This window comes from Microtus pennsylvanicus, chromosome 14 (genome assembly GCF_037038515.1).
Source record: "Microtus pennsylvanicus isolate mMicPen1 chromosome 14, mMicPen1.hap1, whole genome shotgun sequence".
In the NCBI taxonomy this organism is placed as follows: domain Eukaryota; kingdom Metazoa; phylum Chordata; class Mammalia; order Rodentia; family Cricetidae; genus Microtus; species Microtus pennsylvanicus.
The window spans coordinates 36,761,372-36,777,827 of NC_134592.1; the positions used below are offsets into that span (position 1 = coordinate 36,761,372).

The 16,456-nt window shown below is 47.4% G+C and overlaps 1 protein-coding gene across 1 annotated transcript; it reads left to right on the forward strand.

The window, feature by feature from the left end:
• Positions 1-1,074: 1,074 nt before the first annotated feature.
• Plek2 (pleckstrin 2) lies at positions 1,075-14,618 on the forward strand. Its single transcript, XM_075947612.1, has 9 exons — positions 1,075-1,360; positions 6,793-6,957; positions 7,729-7,910; positions 9,318-9,409; positions 9,712-9,899; positions 10,108-10,209; positions 11,320-11,403; positions 13,025-13,103; positions 13,980-14,618. Exons 1-9 carry the CDS (start codon positions 1,319-1,321, stop codon positions 14,105-14,107), a joined length of 1,062 nt encoding a protein of 353 aa, XP_075803727.1. The 5' UTR covers positions 1,075-1,318; the 3' UTR covers positions 14,108-14,618.
• The last annotated feature ends 1,838 nt before the right edge of the window (positions 14,619-16,456 follow it).

Below are 16,456 nucleotides of genomic sequence, written 5' to 3' on the forward strand. Positions count from 1 at the left end.
TTCCCTGGTAGCTGATGGAGCAGTCACCACAGACTGGGGAAGGCAGGAGCAGTGACTCATGCTGAAGGTTGAGTGAATCAGACAGGGTGGGCCAGGGCAGGGGCTTCCCTCCTAGGAAGTGCAGCATCTGCACTGGGGAGAAAGGACCAACCTTGTCCCCTTCAGAGAACTCACCGACAATCCCATTTTCCCAAGAAAAGGCCCTGTCAACGCCTCCAAGAAGGATCTGGCTCAGGATCAACCTTTCACAGCCTTTCCTAGCCTGGCTTGAGCCCTGCTGGGGTTGAGAAACAAGTGTGCTCAAAATGCCTTGGGCTGTGAGGCCTTCAGTTAAGTGTTAATGGCTTGAAAGTTCAGTTTCCTGGAAAACATAGTCTTTGCCTCCTGGAGTTGGGATACTGCAAATGAAGCCTAACACTACTATTGAACCTAGAATGGAAACCCTGTTGCCTTTGGATTCAAAACCTAGGAAGCTTTTGCCTGGTAACACAACACCGTGGCCTCTGCCAGGTCTCCTGGCTTTAATGGTGAGGTGAAGGCGTATGTCTCTTAGAGAGCCACAGAGGACCCTAGGGTAGGTGGAGAGCCCGCTTGAAGGGTATCACATTCTCTCCATGGCAGCAGCTCCCTCTTCTGAGTTCAGCATTCTCATTCCTCCTAGGCACCCCAGGGTCTATCTCCTGCCGAGTGTCCCTTCCCCCTGCACAATAAATAAGAAATATCAGGGATGCTAAGCCCATCAGCAATACCCGTAGTTTACTTTTGTTTCAGGAGCTGGCATGGCATAGTAGAACACTGTGTTGATTTTCTCAGGATAGTTTGTTCATCACCAATAATGCCTATTAATTTTGACTTTAAAATATTGCATTAAAGTATGATTATTCGGATGACTGCTAAAATCTTCAGTACTTGGTGGGTTTTTTTTTTTTTCCCAGATGAGGATGGTGTGATGTGGAGTGTGTTATGGGCACAAGGCCCTGTAGACTGTACCAGCCGCCTTAAATTTGTGATTTTATTGCCCTCCTAGCTCAGTCCCACCCTATCTGTTTCTTCCGCGCTCAGGGATGGCTCACAAGTCTAGACACCCGTCCAGGGTCATTTACTTGGGCGACCACAGCGGATCGCGCGGGTGGGGCTTGCAGGCACCTCGCGTGGGAAGGTCGGTGTATAAGTCCCGACCTGGCCAGACTTCCTGCCCGCGGGGCCCAAGGCTCTGGCACTGGATACGCGCCAGGGGGCGTCGCCGGGCGGGAGCGGCTTCCTGGGAGCGGGCGGCTCAGGCGGCGAATCGCGGGGACAGCTCACCTGGACCAGCGACATGGAGGACGGCGTGCTCAAGGAGGGCTTCCTCGTGAAGAGGGTGAGTGCTCTTCGGCCTCGCGCCCGCGTGGCGGTGGGGACAGCGGAGCGGGCGTTGGCTGGACGCACGGGCGAGGCTGGGGAGCGCGCCTGCTAGCCAACCCGCCCGGCCCGCAAAGGCGGATCCAGTTTGGTTACTGTGGCTCGGGGCTGGCTCTGGCATGGATCTTTTAAAACAACTTTATTGGGACTGAGGACGGGGCCAGGGTCAGGACCCGTGGTTAGTATGCTCAAGGTCCAAGTCCACAGCTACGCAAACATCACACACCTTATTACAATTTCTTAAGAAGTGTGGGGTGCACGGTGAAGAGAGAGGGTACAGTTGGAAAGAAGGAATGACTTCTAACATTCTGTGGCAGAAGGTTAGCTATGGTGGACTGCAATTAAAATGTATTCTGAAATGGCTAAGAGGATTTTGAATGTTTCCGACACCATGAAACAATAATAAATATTTGAGGTGAGGAATATGCCGGTTACCCTGATGCGATTGTTGCATACCATGCCTATGATTGACGTCATGATGTATGTACCCTATGAATATACACAGTCATGTGTCAATTAAAACACATAACAGTTGGATATTGAAATATAAAATACCATGGACATGCCGTGTAGTTTACAATCTGGGAGGGAGAGAGGCACCCCCTCCCGTGTGTGTGTGTGTGTGTGTGTGTGTGTGTGTGTGTTTTACCACTTGACTGTCTTGTTTCATCCTTCATCAGTCCTGCAGGATTTGTGATTGGCAGAACAGCTGTTGCTACCATTTATAGATGAGAAGAATGAGTATCAGTAAGATGGGATAGCTTGCCTAGAGTATTAGATGGGACACAGATTCCATCCTTAGTTCATCCCCGTTACCCCGTGGTGAAGAAGCAAGAGTCCAAACAGGGGACACTCTGGGACTCCCAGGATGCCCTAAAATCAAGGCAGAAAATGAATGAAAGAACTTGAAAGAAAAAATTTTAGGGTTCAGCAGTATGACACTTACCTAGCCTGCAGGAAATCTTGGGTTTGACCACTAACACCTAAAAAAATTAACATTGATGTCGACACTGAACATTTATATTAGTATAACAGCATAGCAAACAGATAAATAAATTCTAGACTGAGCTGTTCTGGGCTTACAGCCTTAGGAAGTGGGGTGATGAGGGTAAAGCGGTTGTCCTCATTGTTTACCCGGCCACAGCAGCTCCAGAGCCCTGAAAGCTCAAGTCCCTTTTCTATTCTGTTTACACGGTGTCTGCCTGGCTCTGCACAGCATGTGATCCAGGAAGACACGGTGTGCTTTGTTCAAAGCTATAAGCAAGGAAGCTGATGTCAGGTCGGTGGTCAGGCTGGTGTCCGTCTGTACAGAATCCCATGCTCACTTCGTGTCTTTGTCGTTTAAATGATGAGATGGTTCACCCAGGTCAGAGAGACAGGCTGTGGGGAACCTCTGTCTCCCAGGGTGCTGCAGCCTGTGAGATGACTGAGGTGGTGTGATATGAAGTTGGCTGGTGAAGGCGTGGGATCATCTCCAGGCCAAACCCTTCAGATAGGGCTTTGTGGGCCTCTGCCTATTCCTGGGGTTGCCTACGTGACTCCCCACTACCTCTACTATGTAGAGACGGGAGGGCTAAGGCTCAGCACAACACAGAGGAGGATTGCCCTTGTCTTCTGGGAGGCCTGGTCTAGGATGCAGGGAGTCAGCAGAGGGCGAAGCTGAAGCACCAATGCCTCCTTCCAGCCGGATCCTGAGAAGTTTGTTCCTGGCCCGAGATCCCCGCTATGATCACCACCTGCTCCCTCTGCCTCTCAAGTGGCCATCCTTGTGTTGTACCCCCTGGGGAAGCTACAGGGTCGGGGTTGCACTGGGTAGTTTGGGAGGGTTCGCAGCTCTGGGATGGGGAACGAGAGAGTAGAGCAGCCATCTCCTGGGAGGCTTAGCTGGAGGCAAGCAAGGGCATGATGGATTTGGCTCCTAATCCTGCCCAGACAAGAAAGAACCAAACTCTAGGCAAAACACAGGGCAGTTGCCAGACCCGGCTCTCAGGGGGAGGAGCAGCGGGGTGGGGGTGCGGGTGGGGGTGGAGGAATATGGCTCTGTGGTGAGGAGAGTTGAAATGGAGGCGCTACTGTCAGGCTTGAGCAACGTGCTGGCCTGAGACATCACTGGAGCGCTCCAGGACTCTAGCTCAGGGAAATACAGTAGAACTTTATCTGTTTTTTTATTGAGGCAGGGTCTTATATAGCCCACTGTAGCCTCAAACTCTCTATGTATTTAAGGACGACCTTGAACTCCTTAATCTGTCAGTCTCCACCTCCCAAGTACTGTTTTATAGGCATGTGCATCATGTCCAGTTTATTTGGTTCTGAGGATTCAATCCAGCTTGGCGAGCCCTCTACCTACTGAACTACATCTCAGCCCAACATAATATTTTGTATGTATAAAATATTCTAGAAGCCTGGTGTAGTGATATATTTCAGCACTTGGGAAGCGGAGGGAGGAGGATCCTTGGTTGGAGATTTGCCTATGCTACATAGGGAAACCCTTTCTCAAATAAACACATAACACAACCAATCAACCAAACACCCCTGGAAGCCGCTCACACATCTCCTGAGATAAATGATTAATTAAACCATTGTTAAACAGGTGTATAAAAATGCTTGTGGTATTAAATCTACTTCTTCTTTTTTCAAGACAGGGTTTCTCTATGTAACCCTGGCTGTCCTGGAATTAGCTCTATAGACCAGGCTGGCCTTGAACTAACTCCCAGAGATCTGCCTGCCTCTGTCCCTGGAGTGCTGGGATTAACAGCTACCAGGCCTGGCTGTTAAAGTTAGGGAGGACAGTATCTCCAGCTGTTACGTTCTGTGCTTCTTTAGTACATCCCTGAGCTGCCCATCTCATCGGGCTCCTCCTTTCCCCTAAAGGAACTGGCCTGTGCTTCAGACAGTGGCTTACAGACAAGAGGCCTGAAGAGAGAGACTTCTCCGTGCATGGGAACCAGTGCCTAGGTGGAGGGGTGGGGGCTGGGTTTATTTGGACTAGACTCACTTTGCCCGTGTGCACCATGACTTACCTGTGGTTGATCTTTAGAGGAGGAACACCGGGTGGTTTCCTTCAAGGTGTGAGGAACCTCCTGGTGAGGTCCCCACTGCTATCTCATTGTTTTGCTCACTTGTTCCAGCACACAGTGGTCAGAATGATTGTTTTGTTGAGGCAGGGTCTCATTGAGTAGCCTCAAACTTGTGATCCTCCTGCCTCAGGTGTAATTACAGATTAGTGTGCCACTAAGCCTGACCAGAGTGAGTGACTAACTGATTGATTGACTGATTTTTGAGGCAGACTCTAGTCCAGGCTGGCTTTGAACTCACTATGTAGCTGAGGATGGCTTTGAACTTCTGATCCTTTTTCCTCCATCCCTAGAGTTCAGGCTTAAGTCACCAGGCCTAGCTTATGTGGTGAGGGCTTCATTTTTGTTAGGCAAGTGTGGCCCCTGCACCATGGGAAGGTTCCTGAGTCGGGCAAGGGGCTGGAGATTGAGACACACACACACACACACACACACACACACAGAGAGAGAGAGAGAGAGAGAGAGAGAGAGAGAGAGAGAGAGAGAGAGAGAGAGAGAGGGCAAACTTGAAACAAGAATGAAAAATTTATTGTGTTCCAGGGCAGCTTATATAGGGCTCTCCTTGACTAATGGCCACGCCCCAGCTCTCGGGATTTTTCAGCAGCAAGCCCACCAGAAACCACTCCCTTGCCATCAGGAACTCATGAGGGTCTTGTGCCCAGAGCAGCTGCAAATACAGGAAAACAAGCTGTTTACTCCAGCAGGCAAAGGGTCATAGAAAATTCAGGGTCTGAGGGTCTGCAGTCCCCAACAGGCAAGCACAATCCCAGCTGGGTTACATCCCCAACTCCAGAGGGATCTTTTTTAACATAAGACCCCAAACTTGTTCTGCTTCTGCTTGAAGTTCCTCATGGTCTGAAGATCAAACTGTGACATAGAAGGGAAACCTCTGCCTACCAGGAACCCATCCCTTCCCCACAAGTTGGTGCCCAAGTCATGTAGAGCCACACAGATGCTCTTAAAAGGAAGTGCTGCAATGGTTTTGGTGCTGAGACTCAAGCCTGAGACCTCACAGAGACTAGGCAAGGGCTCCACCGCCTGGCTGCATCCCAAGCCCAAGGGTGGTTTGTGCTTTGTGCTCACTCTTGCCTGCCTTCCTTATCTGACCAATTTAAATATCTCATCGAGATTTTTTGCTTATTTGAATTTAAAATTATTTTACTGTAATAAAAATAATATATCATTTTCTGGTTATTATACACATACAATCTCAGAACTCAGATCGTGAGGCCGGAGGATCATAGGTCCAAATCCAGTCTGGGCAAGACCCTGCTGTCCTTAAAAACAAAAACAAAATGTTTTATGATCTGCAATTTAGGATATCAGGATGGCCGAGCGGTCTAAGATCTGCAATTTAATGGTGAAGTGCTTGCCTAGCATTTTTGAGACTCTGGTTTGATTTCCACCATCACAAAACCACAGAGAATCATTTATAATAATTTTAGAATTATATTACTAGGGGATGGAGATATAATAAGTTCACAGAATACTCACCTTGCACACACGATGCCTTGGGTTCAGTCCCTAGCTACATACACATGCACACACACTAAACTTTTTTTTTATTTATCTATTTTTTTTTAAATTTTCTTTTTAAATTTTTATTTATTTTTGACGGCAGGGACCTGGCTGGCCTGGGACTCTCTATGTAGACCAGGCTGGTTTTAAACTCACAGAGATTTGCCTGTCTGCTTCATGAGTGCTGGAATTAAAGCTGTGTACTACCTTGTCTGAGGCAGGAGAATCATGAGTTCCAGGCCAGCCTGGGTTACATAGTTAGACCTTTCTACATGCACACATAATACCCTGTCTAAATGCATGCATACATACATGATTATTTGCATACAGACAGTCATGGTAAAGGGAAGGCTGGAAGATATTAACAATGGCTGTCTTGTACTAAAAGAATTAAAGGTGAGTGATTTTTCTTTATATTTTGCAGTTTCTCTCAAACTTTATGAACTGGTTCTGGGATGTATAACTCGAAAGCAAAACACTTGTCTCACATGCCAGAGGGCCTGGCTTTGATCTCCACCCCTGGTTGGGGAGATTTATAGACAAGCAAAGGTCAATAGGAAATAAAAGGCCAAGGTCAAAGGCTTTTGCCTCCAACTCAGAAGAGATGAGCAAAGGAGAGCCCAGTGCGATTCCTGATCCCTCCGTCTCTGTACATTGTCTCTCAGCCCACACTGCTTGCCGGAGCCATGGGCTTCCTCTCCCTAGCGCAGTATCCTCCCTTGTATCCTCCCTTGCATCACCTCAACACCGGGCTTTACTGTCTGTCTGTCTGTCTGTCTGTCTGTCTGTCCGTCCATAGGGCCACATTGTCCCCAACTGGAAGGCACGGTGGTTTATCCTTCGGCAGAACACACTCCTGTATTACAAGCTAGAAGGTGGCCGGCGAGTGACCCCACCCAAGGGAAGGATCCTTCTCGATGGCTGCACCATCACCTGCCCCTGCTTGGAGTATGAAAACCGGCCGGTACGTGAGCATCCTCATGCCCGGTCCCATTCTAGCCACCTTGCCCCTTGGCTGTCATGAAATGATTTGAGTTCAAACCCTGGCTATCTCATGAACCAGGGCAAATAGTTAAGCCTCTTTTAGCTCTCATTTGTCCTGGAGCAGAATGTTCCATCCTGGGTGGGGTTCTCTGAGAATGCCGACCAAGGGCTGAGCATGCAGCAGAGGGCAAGGCTTTCGGGAAGGAATCGAAACTGTGTCACATGAAGAAAAAGTGGGTGGCTTGGCGATGCTTGAACCGGAGACAGGGACGGAAGGGGCTTTGCTGGCAGTCCTCCAGGGTAGCTGGCAGTGTCTTTGGAGATGCTGCAGCTCTGTGAGTTTCCTGAGATAACCTGGCACTCCTAGCCAAGGGGCAGAGCTGCGTTTTGTGTCCAGCTCCATCTGACCGCAGAGCGCGGGAGTTCCCCTCTTTGGAGAGGGCTTGTGATAGGAAGTGAGGCTGTGGGTCTGGAGGGATGAGTCAGAGTCACAGAGTTGGGATGCACTCTGCATTAACCTGTGCAGAAGGGAAAGGCTGCTCTAGGGGGCCATGAGTTCTTTGTCTCGGATCTCAGATGTATCCCAATCAATCTGTACAGCCCACCTGCTGAGTGTGGGTAGGGTTGGGCACCAGGCATCGCTGGATACATGGCCTCCGGGATCCTCCCTAGCCCTGTCATTCCTGCTGCCGGCATTCCCTTGCCCGGTTCTCCCCTGAGAATCGGTCTGTCTGGTTGTCTCTTCCCACAGCTTCTCATTAAGCTGAAGACCCGAACGTCCACTGAGTACTTCCTGGAGGCCTGTTCTCGAGAGGAGAGGGACTCCTGGGCCTTTGAGATAACGGGCGCTATCCACGCAGGGCAGCCGGGGAAGGTCCAGCAACTCCACATACAGAAAAACTCTTTCAAGTTGCCCCCACACATCAGCCTTCAGTGAGTGCTCCATCTGCCTGCCCCGACTCTGTCTGGTATCCCTGCAGCCTCTCCTGTCCATTTAGTGGGGGAGGGGGACCCTATGGTACAACATGGGCTTGGCTAGTCCACCGTTGTGCTTCAGAGCCAGCAGTTTTCTTTGTCCTGGTTATGCTGGATTGACTGCTTAGAACGTGCCTTATTTAGCTCCACCCTCTTATGTAACCTTTTAGGGCCTCTACCAAGTCATAATCCCTTAATGAATGAAGTAGAGACCACCATTCCATTGTAGGCAGAGTGCTTAGGATTATGTGACAGGTCTCACTGGCAATTCAGTGGTAGGTAATGGCTGCTTTATTGTTTAGAGGGATTCCTCATTCAACCATCTAAGAAATCATGGAGTACATCACAAGCATGTACAATTCTTTTTTTTAAAATTAATTAATTATTTATTTATTGTGTATACAATATTCTGTCTGTGTGTATGACTGCAGGCCAGAAGAGGGCACCAGACCCCGTTACAGATGGTTGTGAGCCACCATATGGTTGCTGGGAATTGAACTCAGGACTTTTGGAAGAGCAGGCAATGCTCTTAACCTCTGAGCCATCTCTCCAGCCCCAATATGTACAATTCTTATGTGTCAATTTTATAAAGAAAAAAGAGGCTGTTATTGAGTGCCTGTTGAATGTCATGCCAGGTGCTCAGCAGAGTTAAGCGGTAATAATCAAGGTCTCAAAGGCCTTCCACCCTAGGGACACACATAGAGAAGACCTTTCACTGGTGGTGGCAGTTGTCACATCTGCCAAGGGAAGGCCAGTCAGCGGTGTTGGTGATACCGAAACCACAGAGATGTATGACAGGCGTTTCCATCATGGTGATGCCCCATAGCCTCCCAAGCAGCCTCGCTGTTACGGCCACCCTAGATGGGATACGAGTCTGTTCCTGAACTCATGGAACTGCACACCAGTCTCTGAAGCGCAGTGTGCACACACCCGTGGGTCCACATAGCTGCTAAGCCAGGGTGGGTACAGAGAGGTGCAGCCGAGAAGGTAGAGTCAGAAAGGAAAGCTACGAAGGAGAAGCTGCAGGAGTTCAGATGCAGATCACAGGGAGCTGTGAGGGCCCCTGGGTTTTAAACAGTCACAGCTGTTTAGCTTTATGTCCGCAGTAACGGTTGCCCAGTGTGGAATTATTTGAACGTTTAGATGACCAAGAAGAGGAACACCTGAAAGTCATGTCTATTAGATTTTGATTGATAAGCAAAGCCTGTGTCTGTGGTGTGTGTCATACCATCTGTCCCTTGCTTTGTCTCATGAACTGATATCATGATTTATATCATGATTCCTATCCCCCGCCCTCTCTATCCCCACCGTCACAGACAGTGTGAGTGTGACCAGGGTCTTTTCTTTTGTCTTCTTTCTGTGTAGTCGAATTGTGGACAAGCTGCATGACAGCAGCAGTGGAATCCGGCCGTGTCCCAACATGGAGCAGGGAAGCACCTACAAAAAGACCTTCCTAGGTGAGCTTGTCTGTCCCATGGCCAGGTTGGAGATCTGGGACATAGTGACTGGGTGCTTATCCGACTGCTTGACCAGTTTATAACGGGGACTGAGCTGCCTGCGAAGAAATGGGACAGGCTGTGAGGGCCACCTGTGGGTTTGGCTACAGCTCTGAGCATTGGCTGTGACCCTCAGGCTGCTCTGTGGTAGAACCTGAGACTTCCCAGGAGGGTAAAGTCGGTGAGGTAGCTCACCGAGCCCCTGAGTAGGCTAGGGTAGAGCTGACCCAAGATCTGTCAGGTTTGTCCTTGTCCTGACACAGGCTCCTCCTTGGTGGACTGGCTCATCTCCAGCAACTTTGCAGCCAGCCGTCTGGAGGGGGTGACCCTGGCCTCCATGCTTATGGAAGAGAACTTCCTCAGGCCAGTTGGGGTCCGGAGCATGGGAGCTATTCGTTCCGGGGATCTGGCCGAGCAGTTTCTGGATGACTCCACAGCCCTGTACACTTTTGTAAGTTAAAGGTTAGGCTTTCCTTGCCGTGAGCGGAGAGGGGAGGAAGTGGCAACTCCCACCGTTGGGAGTCTGGAGCCAGAGGAAAGGCCCAGGGTATGGGGAAAAAGGGGCTTCTGTGTTGAGGAATCCTCTTTGCAGTTGCAGCCGCCATGGCCTGGGTTTGGGGTTCGTTTGTCACAAGCCCTTGTCTTCTCCTTCCCACCAGGCTGAAAGCTACAAGAAGAAGGTCAGCTCCAAGGAGGAGATCAGTCTCAGCACCATGGAGTTAAGTGGCATAGTGGTCAAGCAAGGCTACCTATCCAAGCAGGTATGGCTGCCCTTGGGCCAGAGGAAATGTAGACCTGTCACACTTGAAGGAGGCAGGAAAGAGCCCAGAGGGAGGCAGGAGCTGAGGATGCTGGAGTATCTTCTTTATTAGTGGGCTCCACAAAACAGGGTCCCCCCCCCAGCCGCAAGAGGCAAGTGAAGGACCCACACTTGCTCATTCTCACCTACTCGTGCCAGACCCAGAACTGTTTCGAAAAAATGTACACACAAGTAATTGTCACATTAAAAAGCAACTTCTGCTGGGCGCTGCTGGTGCATGCCTTGAACCCTAACACTCAGGAGGCAGAGAAAGGAGGATCTCAGTGAGTTCTAGGCCAGCCTGGTCTATAGAGGGAGTTCCAGGATAGCCAGTGCTATCCTGTCAGAGTGAAAAACGGTGAAAATCAAACATAGAATAAAATAAAATAAAAAGCCCAAATATACATGGAGCTATAGGGTTGCTTTTGGACCGAGTTGACCTTCAGTTGGGTTCAGTGAGGCCTAGGAACAATGTGGGCTGTGAACTGCTGAACCAGTTGCTGTTTGTTCTGTCTTCCTCCTTTAAACTTAGTTAAATATATTTAATATTATTAAAAATATTTTTGTGCATATGGGTGTTTTGTCTGTGCGTTTGTGTGTACAGTACTTAGAGAGATCAGAAGAGGGATTTGGATCTTCTGGAACTGGTGTTACAGATGGTTGTTAGCGTCCCCTTCAAGGGCAGCAAATGCTCTTCACTGAACAGCCATCTCCCCAGCCCCTTCGCCTTCTTGTTTTTCAGCGCTGGGAATTGAACTCAGGGTCTTGTGCTTGCTCCGCTAACAACCCTACCTCTGAGCTCCAGTCCCAGCCCTTTAGTGTTTCCCTTCCGGAGTGTTGGGGTGACGTGTCCCTTTCCCTTCAGTGCTAACTCTTAGCTCTCTGTCAACTAGTGTGTTATTATGACCACGGTGCCGCTAAGCAGGGATGGCGTTACTGTGATCCCTGAGTCTCTTGCAGACTGTCCTTGGGATGTAGTCCCATTGGAGCAGGCTGGCTTGCCGGGGCTTTGTCAGAGGGACGCAGGGAAGAGGGAAGGAAATGTAGAGCTTGAGCCCTTTCTTTCCCACAGGGGCACAAGAGGAAAAACTGGAAGGTGCGCCGATTTGTTCTGAGGAAGGACCCAGCTTTCCTGCATTACTATGACCCTTCTAAAGTGAGTGACCCCTGTCCCTTGGGACTGTGCTGCTTCCGGAGTCTGTGCAGACTGGGCAACGGCTGTGTGTCCTCTCCCGCATCGCACCATGGTTCCTTGCCGTCCCTACCTCTCTGTCAGAGTTGTCTGCTCTGTGTGTGGTCTTCTGTACCCACTTGCCATGAGGACCTTCATTCTTTTACTTTCCCCGGAGCCTGCTTTGCGGGGAGAGGGAGACTCCTAAGTGGGGCTCCCATCCTCTTCATCCAGCTGGCCTACAAATCCTGCCTCCCTCAACTTCTTGTTTTCACCTTTGAAATTTTCTTTTTATTGTATTTAATTGATACATTACTTTTTGAGTCTGGAATTGCTGCTCCATGTTTCTCATAAATATCACCTCACTATCTCGTGCTGAGTTTTGCTAATCAAAAGAAAAATGGTGCTCTAGTCGGGGAGTTCAGCCTTGACTGATATGAGTTTCAGTCAGGACCCCTTAGCCTAATGGAGGAACCCTCTCAATTCCCCGTCGAGCACAATGTGTGCTAAGGCCTAGGAAGAGGGATAGGAGGAGAGCTGACTGAGGGACCAAACTCTTGGGCCTCCAGAAGGCACCCATTGATCTGTAAGTCCTAGTACTGTTGTTACCATGGCTGTCTCCAATCCTTTTTTTTTGATTTTATTTTTAAAGCTAGCATAGCATGTAGCCTTGGCTGGTCTCAAACTCCTTGTGTAGCCAAGATGAACTTGAATGCTCGGATTACAGGCATGTGCCATCTTTCCAGATTGAACCCAAACTCTGTGTAGGCTAAACAGGGATCCTAACAACTGAGCTACATCTCCAGCCACACTAAGCCTTTTTGAAACTTGGAAAATATCAACAAATGTATAAGCTTTTAACTCTTAATCTAGAGTCAACTGCTTTGTGCTCTTGGTGAGTCCAGGGCCTTTTGCTATTAATCTGCTCTAAGACTTTGCTATTACCCTTCTTATTGCTGGGTTAAATCTATCCCAGTACCCAGGACCCGCTTCTCAAGGCCAAATCAGTCTCCCCTTGAAACTGCCTGCTGTAGATGCCTGCAGTGCTGGGCCCCTTCTTGAGGTTTTCCTCCTCTGGTATCTAAGTCAACACTTCTTCATTGTTATTTAACTGCTTTAGCTTTTGTTTTCTGGAGTCACCCATTCAGTACTGATTATTAACAGAGGGGCCCAAGGGCCGAGGCTTTTGGTGTGCAAAGTTGCTCTTTAACCATCCAGATACCATAAACCCGTCTTGCTTCATGCCGAGCACATAATTAGAGACTTACATAGCAATGTCCAATGTGCAGGAATACCCGTCATAACTGTATATTATTGACAAAGGTTAAAGAAGCCAGGACATGCTTCTGGTGGAAGGTCGGATGAGACTGTTGCTCAGGGCATGCTTCTGGTGGAAGGTCGGATGAGACTGTTGCTCAGTTCTGCCAGACCTTAGTGCACTGCTGCTACGACCAGGCCCCAAGCGCCTCACTGTTCCCAAGTTCAGCCACATCTATTACAGACAATTTGAAGTGCCTTTAGCAGTGGCCTGGCAGGTCAGGCGTAGGGGAAGATGTGTTTTCTTTTTCTGTGTTCATGGAATTACTAATCAGTCTCTCCTCCACAGGAAGAGAACAGGCCGGTAGGTGGGTTTTCTCTTCGAGGATCCCTTGTGTCCGCTCTGGAGGATAATGGTGTTCCTACTGGTAAGGAACAACTTCAGCTCTGGCTTGAAGACCTCTGAGGCCTCCATCAGCATGTCATTAATACCCCTGGGGAGGTGGTGAGGGCCTGAGCTCTGAGAACCAAGTGGGTCTTTTCTCAGTGAGACAATGATGTGATCTTTGAAGTCCATTTTAGAAACAAAGGAAAATGCTATATGGGATGTTGTGTTTTAATACAACTGAACAATCCTTATTTTTTATATTCTTTCCTAGTTTCTGTGCTGATGGCCCATAAGCTTCCATCTAAGTTGCAGCTAAGGGCCACAGTTCTTTTGTTTCATTTCTTAATGTTTTTTTAAAGTTTTATTTATTTATTATGTATACAGTATTCTGCCTGCAGGTCAGAAGAGGGTACCGGATCTCACTATAGATGATTGTGAGCCACCATGTGGTTGCTGGGAACTGAACTCAGGTCCTCAGGAAGAACAGCCATTGCTCTTAACCCCTGAGCCATCTTTCCAGCCCCATGCTTTCATTTTCTGTCCACAATAATTTTACAGTCTCCAGCTATGATAGGAAGGTAGTATCATTTCTATCTTGTGGATGTAGAAATAGACACAAAGTCAATTCTAAGCAAACATGAAATTCTGTGCCTCTTTTAACATAGATTTTTTTTCCATTTTTTCCTTTATTTTTTTTAATTTATTTATTTATTAATAGGAGATTTTTTGATGTGAATGAAACTGTAGGTCTCTGGGTAGCATGGGCAAGCAAGCAAGCTGCAAATGTCCAGAATAGGCACTGGTAGGCTTTACGGTTGTAGGGAGTGGAAATACTTTAGTGTTTTTGTCTTAGTTGATGCTCAGCTTCTTTAAGCTAGAAGTTGATATGGATGTTTAATACTTTTTTCCTGTGTAGGAGTTAAAGGGAATGTCCAAGGAAATCTCTTCAAAGTGATTACGAAGGACGACACACACTATTATATCCAGGCCAGCAGCAAGGCTGAGCGAGCAGAGTGGATTGAAGCTATCAAGAAGCTAACATGACCTACGGGAACAAGACCAGGGTTCCTGTTCATTCTTATCAGCCGATACAGATGGGATTTCATGGAGAACTGGAGTACAAGACTGGGCTTGGGATATGGCTCAGTGGTAGAGGACCTGCCTAGGCAATCTGGGAGTGTTTAACATTGTCCCTTTTGTACTGCTTTGGAGCGAGACTACTCAAGATGGTTCCTTAGATGATACTGGTGGAGTGACTTCCCTCCGTCTTCCTGTCAACGACTTGAAAAGCTGGAACAACTCTTAGGCAGCTGAAGGACAGAAATCTGTCTTGCAAGGCAGTGGTGGGGTACACCTTTAATTCCAGCACTTGGGAGGCAGAGACAGGTGGATCTCTTTGAGTTCGAGCCCAGCTTGGTCTACACAGAGAAGTCATCTCAAGAAACCACAAACACAAAAAATTTGTGTCTTTGGGGACCATAGTAGTATGTATCTCTTTGTTGGAACACTAACTCGGACTTTGCTGTATTAAATACTCTAGTCTCAAGATACTTTTCTTAAGTGATTTCAACAATTCACATTTCTGGAATAAAGATTGACATTTGTTTCTATAGTTCTTATACAGTTCTATGATCCCCACAGGTTTACTCCCTGTAAGGCCCTATGTATTACAGAAACTGGTTATGGGAAAACGTCAAACAACCTGTCACTATGATGACATATCTCACAGTGAGGATGCTGGCAGACTGTTTAATGTTCACAGGATACTGTTTGCTTTGCAGAATAAGACAGCAAATATACAAGTCACAGACTCCTGAAAAAATTTGTCAAAAAAAAAAAGACAGAAATACAGGTTTTTCTGTACAAAATGACATTTAGAAAGATGTGGATCAGGAGCCCTCTGAACAACAAAGATACAAAGGGCAAAGTTAAATCAAGGGCTAAGACTGGTCTAAAGATGAAATTAACTGAAATAAGTGAAGAAATTTGGAAGGTTAACCTGAAGTGAAAAGTCTTTATCATAGTGTTTTTGTAAACATTTTTATTAACTTTATACAGTAATCTGGCACAAGTCATGGCCAGTATTCTTGCCAAGGACAATGGTGTGGACTTTGATAAAATACATAACTTACATTTATTTAAGGGGAATGGATATTCCTAAAGTGCCTAAGTAAAAACTCTCAAAATAGATTTCCTTTTAATGTCTGGAATACCTGACCCTGAATAGTCAGGAATTCCAAGAGTGTGTTTTTTTTCCCTTTATCCTTACTTGTAAGAGACTGCCTTTTCAGGTACCATTTTTTCGTTTGGCATTTTTACAGGTTTAATGTACCCAGTTACTTTTAGGATATTGACAAGTGCATATCTGAATTAAGTTGCATTTGGTTTGATATTTTCCTGCCTCCAAACTGACACAGCCATACCTCCTGGGACTAAGGGTGGGACAAGGATTCTCAAGGGTTCTAGAACAGGTAAAGACAGCTTCAGACAAAACAGTAAAGCTGGCAAGGTACCAGAACGTTTATCCCTACTCACGTTAATAGCTCTTGACGGAAAAGGACACCAATGGCTGGTGCACACAGCAGAATGTGCTGCTACTCCGCGGCAGAGACTGACGCAGCTCATTAAGAACTTGAACATCTTCAAAAACAAAACACAGCTAGGCGGTGGTGGGGCACGCCTTTAATCCCAGCACTCAGGAGGCAGAGGCAGGTGGATCTTTCTGAGTTCAAGGCCAGCATGGTCTACAGAGCTAGTTCCAGGACAGGCTCCAAAGCTACAGAGAAACCCTGTGTCTCAAAGTACCAACAAAACAAAACAAAGCAAAACCACCCCCCAAGCTTTAACATATTCATGAGAATTGGTATGTTTGACTATAAAACTGATATAAAAGCAGTTTCAACATTTAATTTTTTTAGTCCATTTCAAATAATGTAGGAAACAAAACACTGCTCATTTTGTTGTATGGACGAATGACTGTAATCCGAGGCAGAAGAGGGAAAACAGAACTGTTAGCATTGTTAATGAGAAGGCTTTGGTGGGAAAACCAAGACGTGCGAAGTTGTTCCATTCGTTGTCCATTCTGTTGTCTTCCATGGCTGAGTATTCTGGACCTCATGGAGCTCAGTTCTCACCACAATGTTAGTGAAGGACTGATCTTTACTCTGGCTAGGGTCACCATTTACACAACTGTGTTCATCAAGAAAGTCTAGATGGGATAAAAATCATCATGAAACCCCAGCTATTTTTAATTTTTGGTTCTGAGACAGGGTTTCTCTGTGTAGCCTGTCTGTTCTAGAACTGCTCTGTAGACCAGGCTGATCTAGGCGCTACCATGTCTGGCTTCAACTGTTTTTTTTTTAATATAAAGATTTTTCAGTAAACAATTACCAG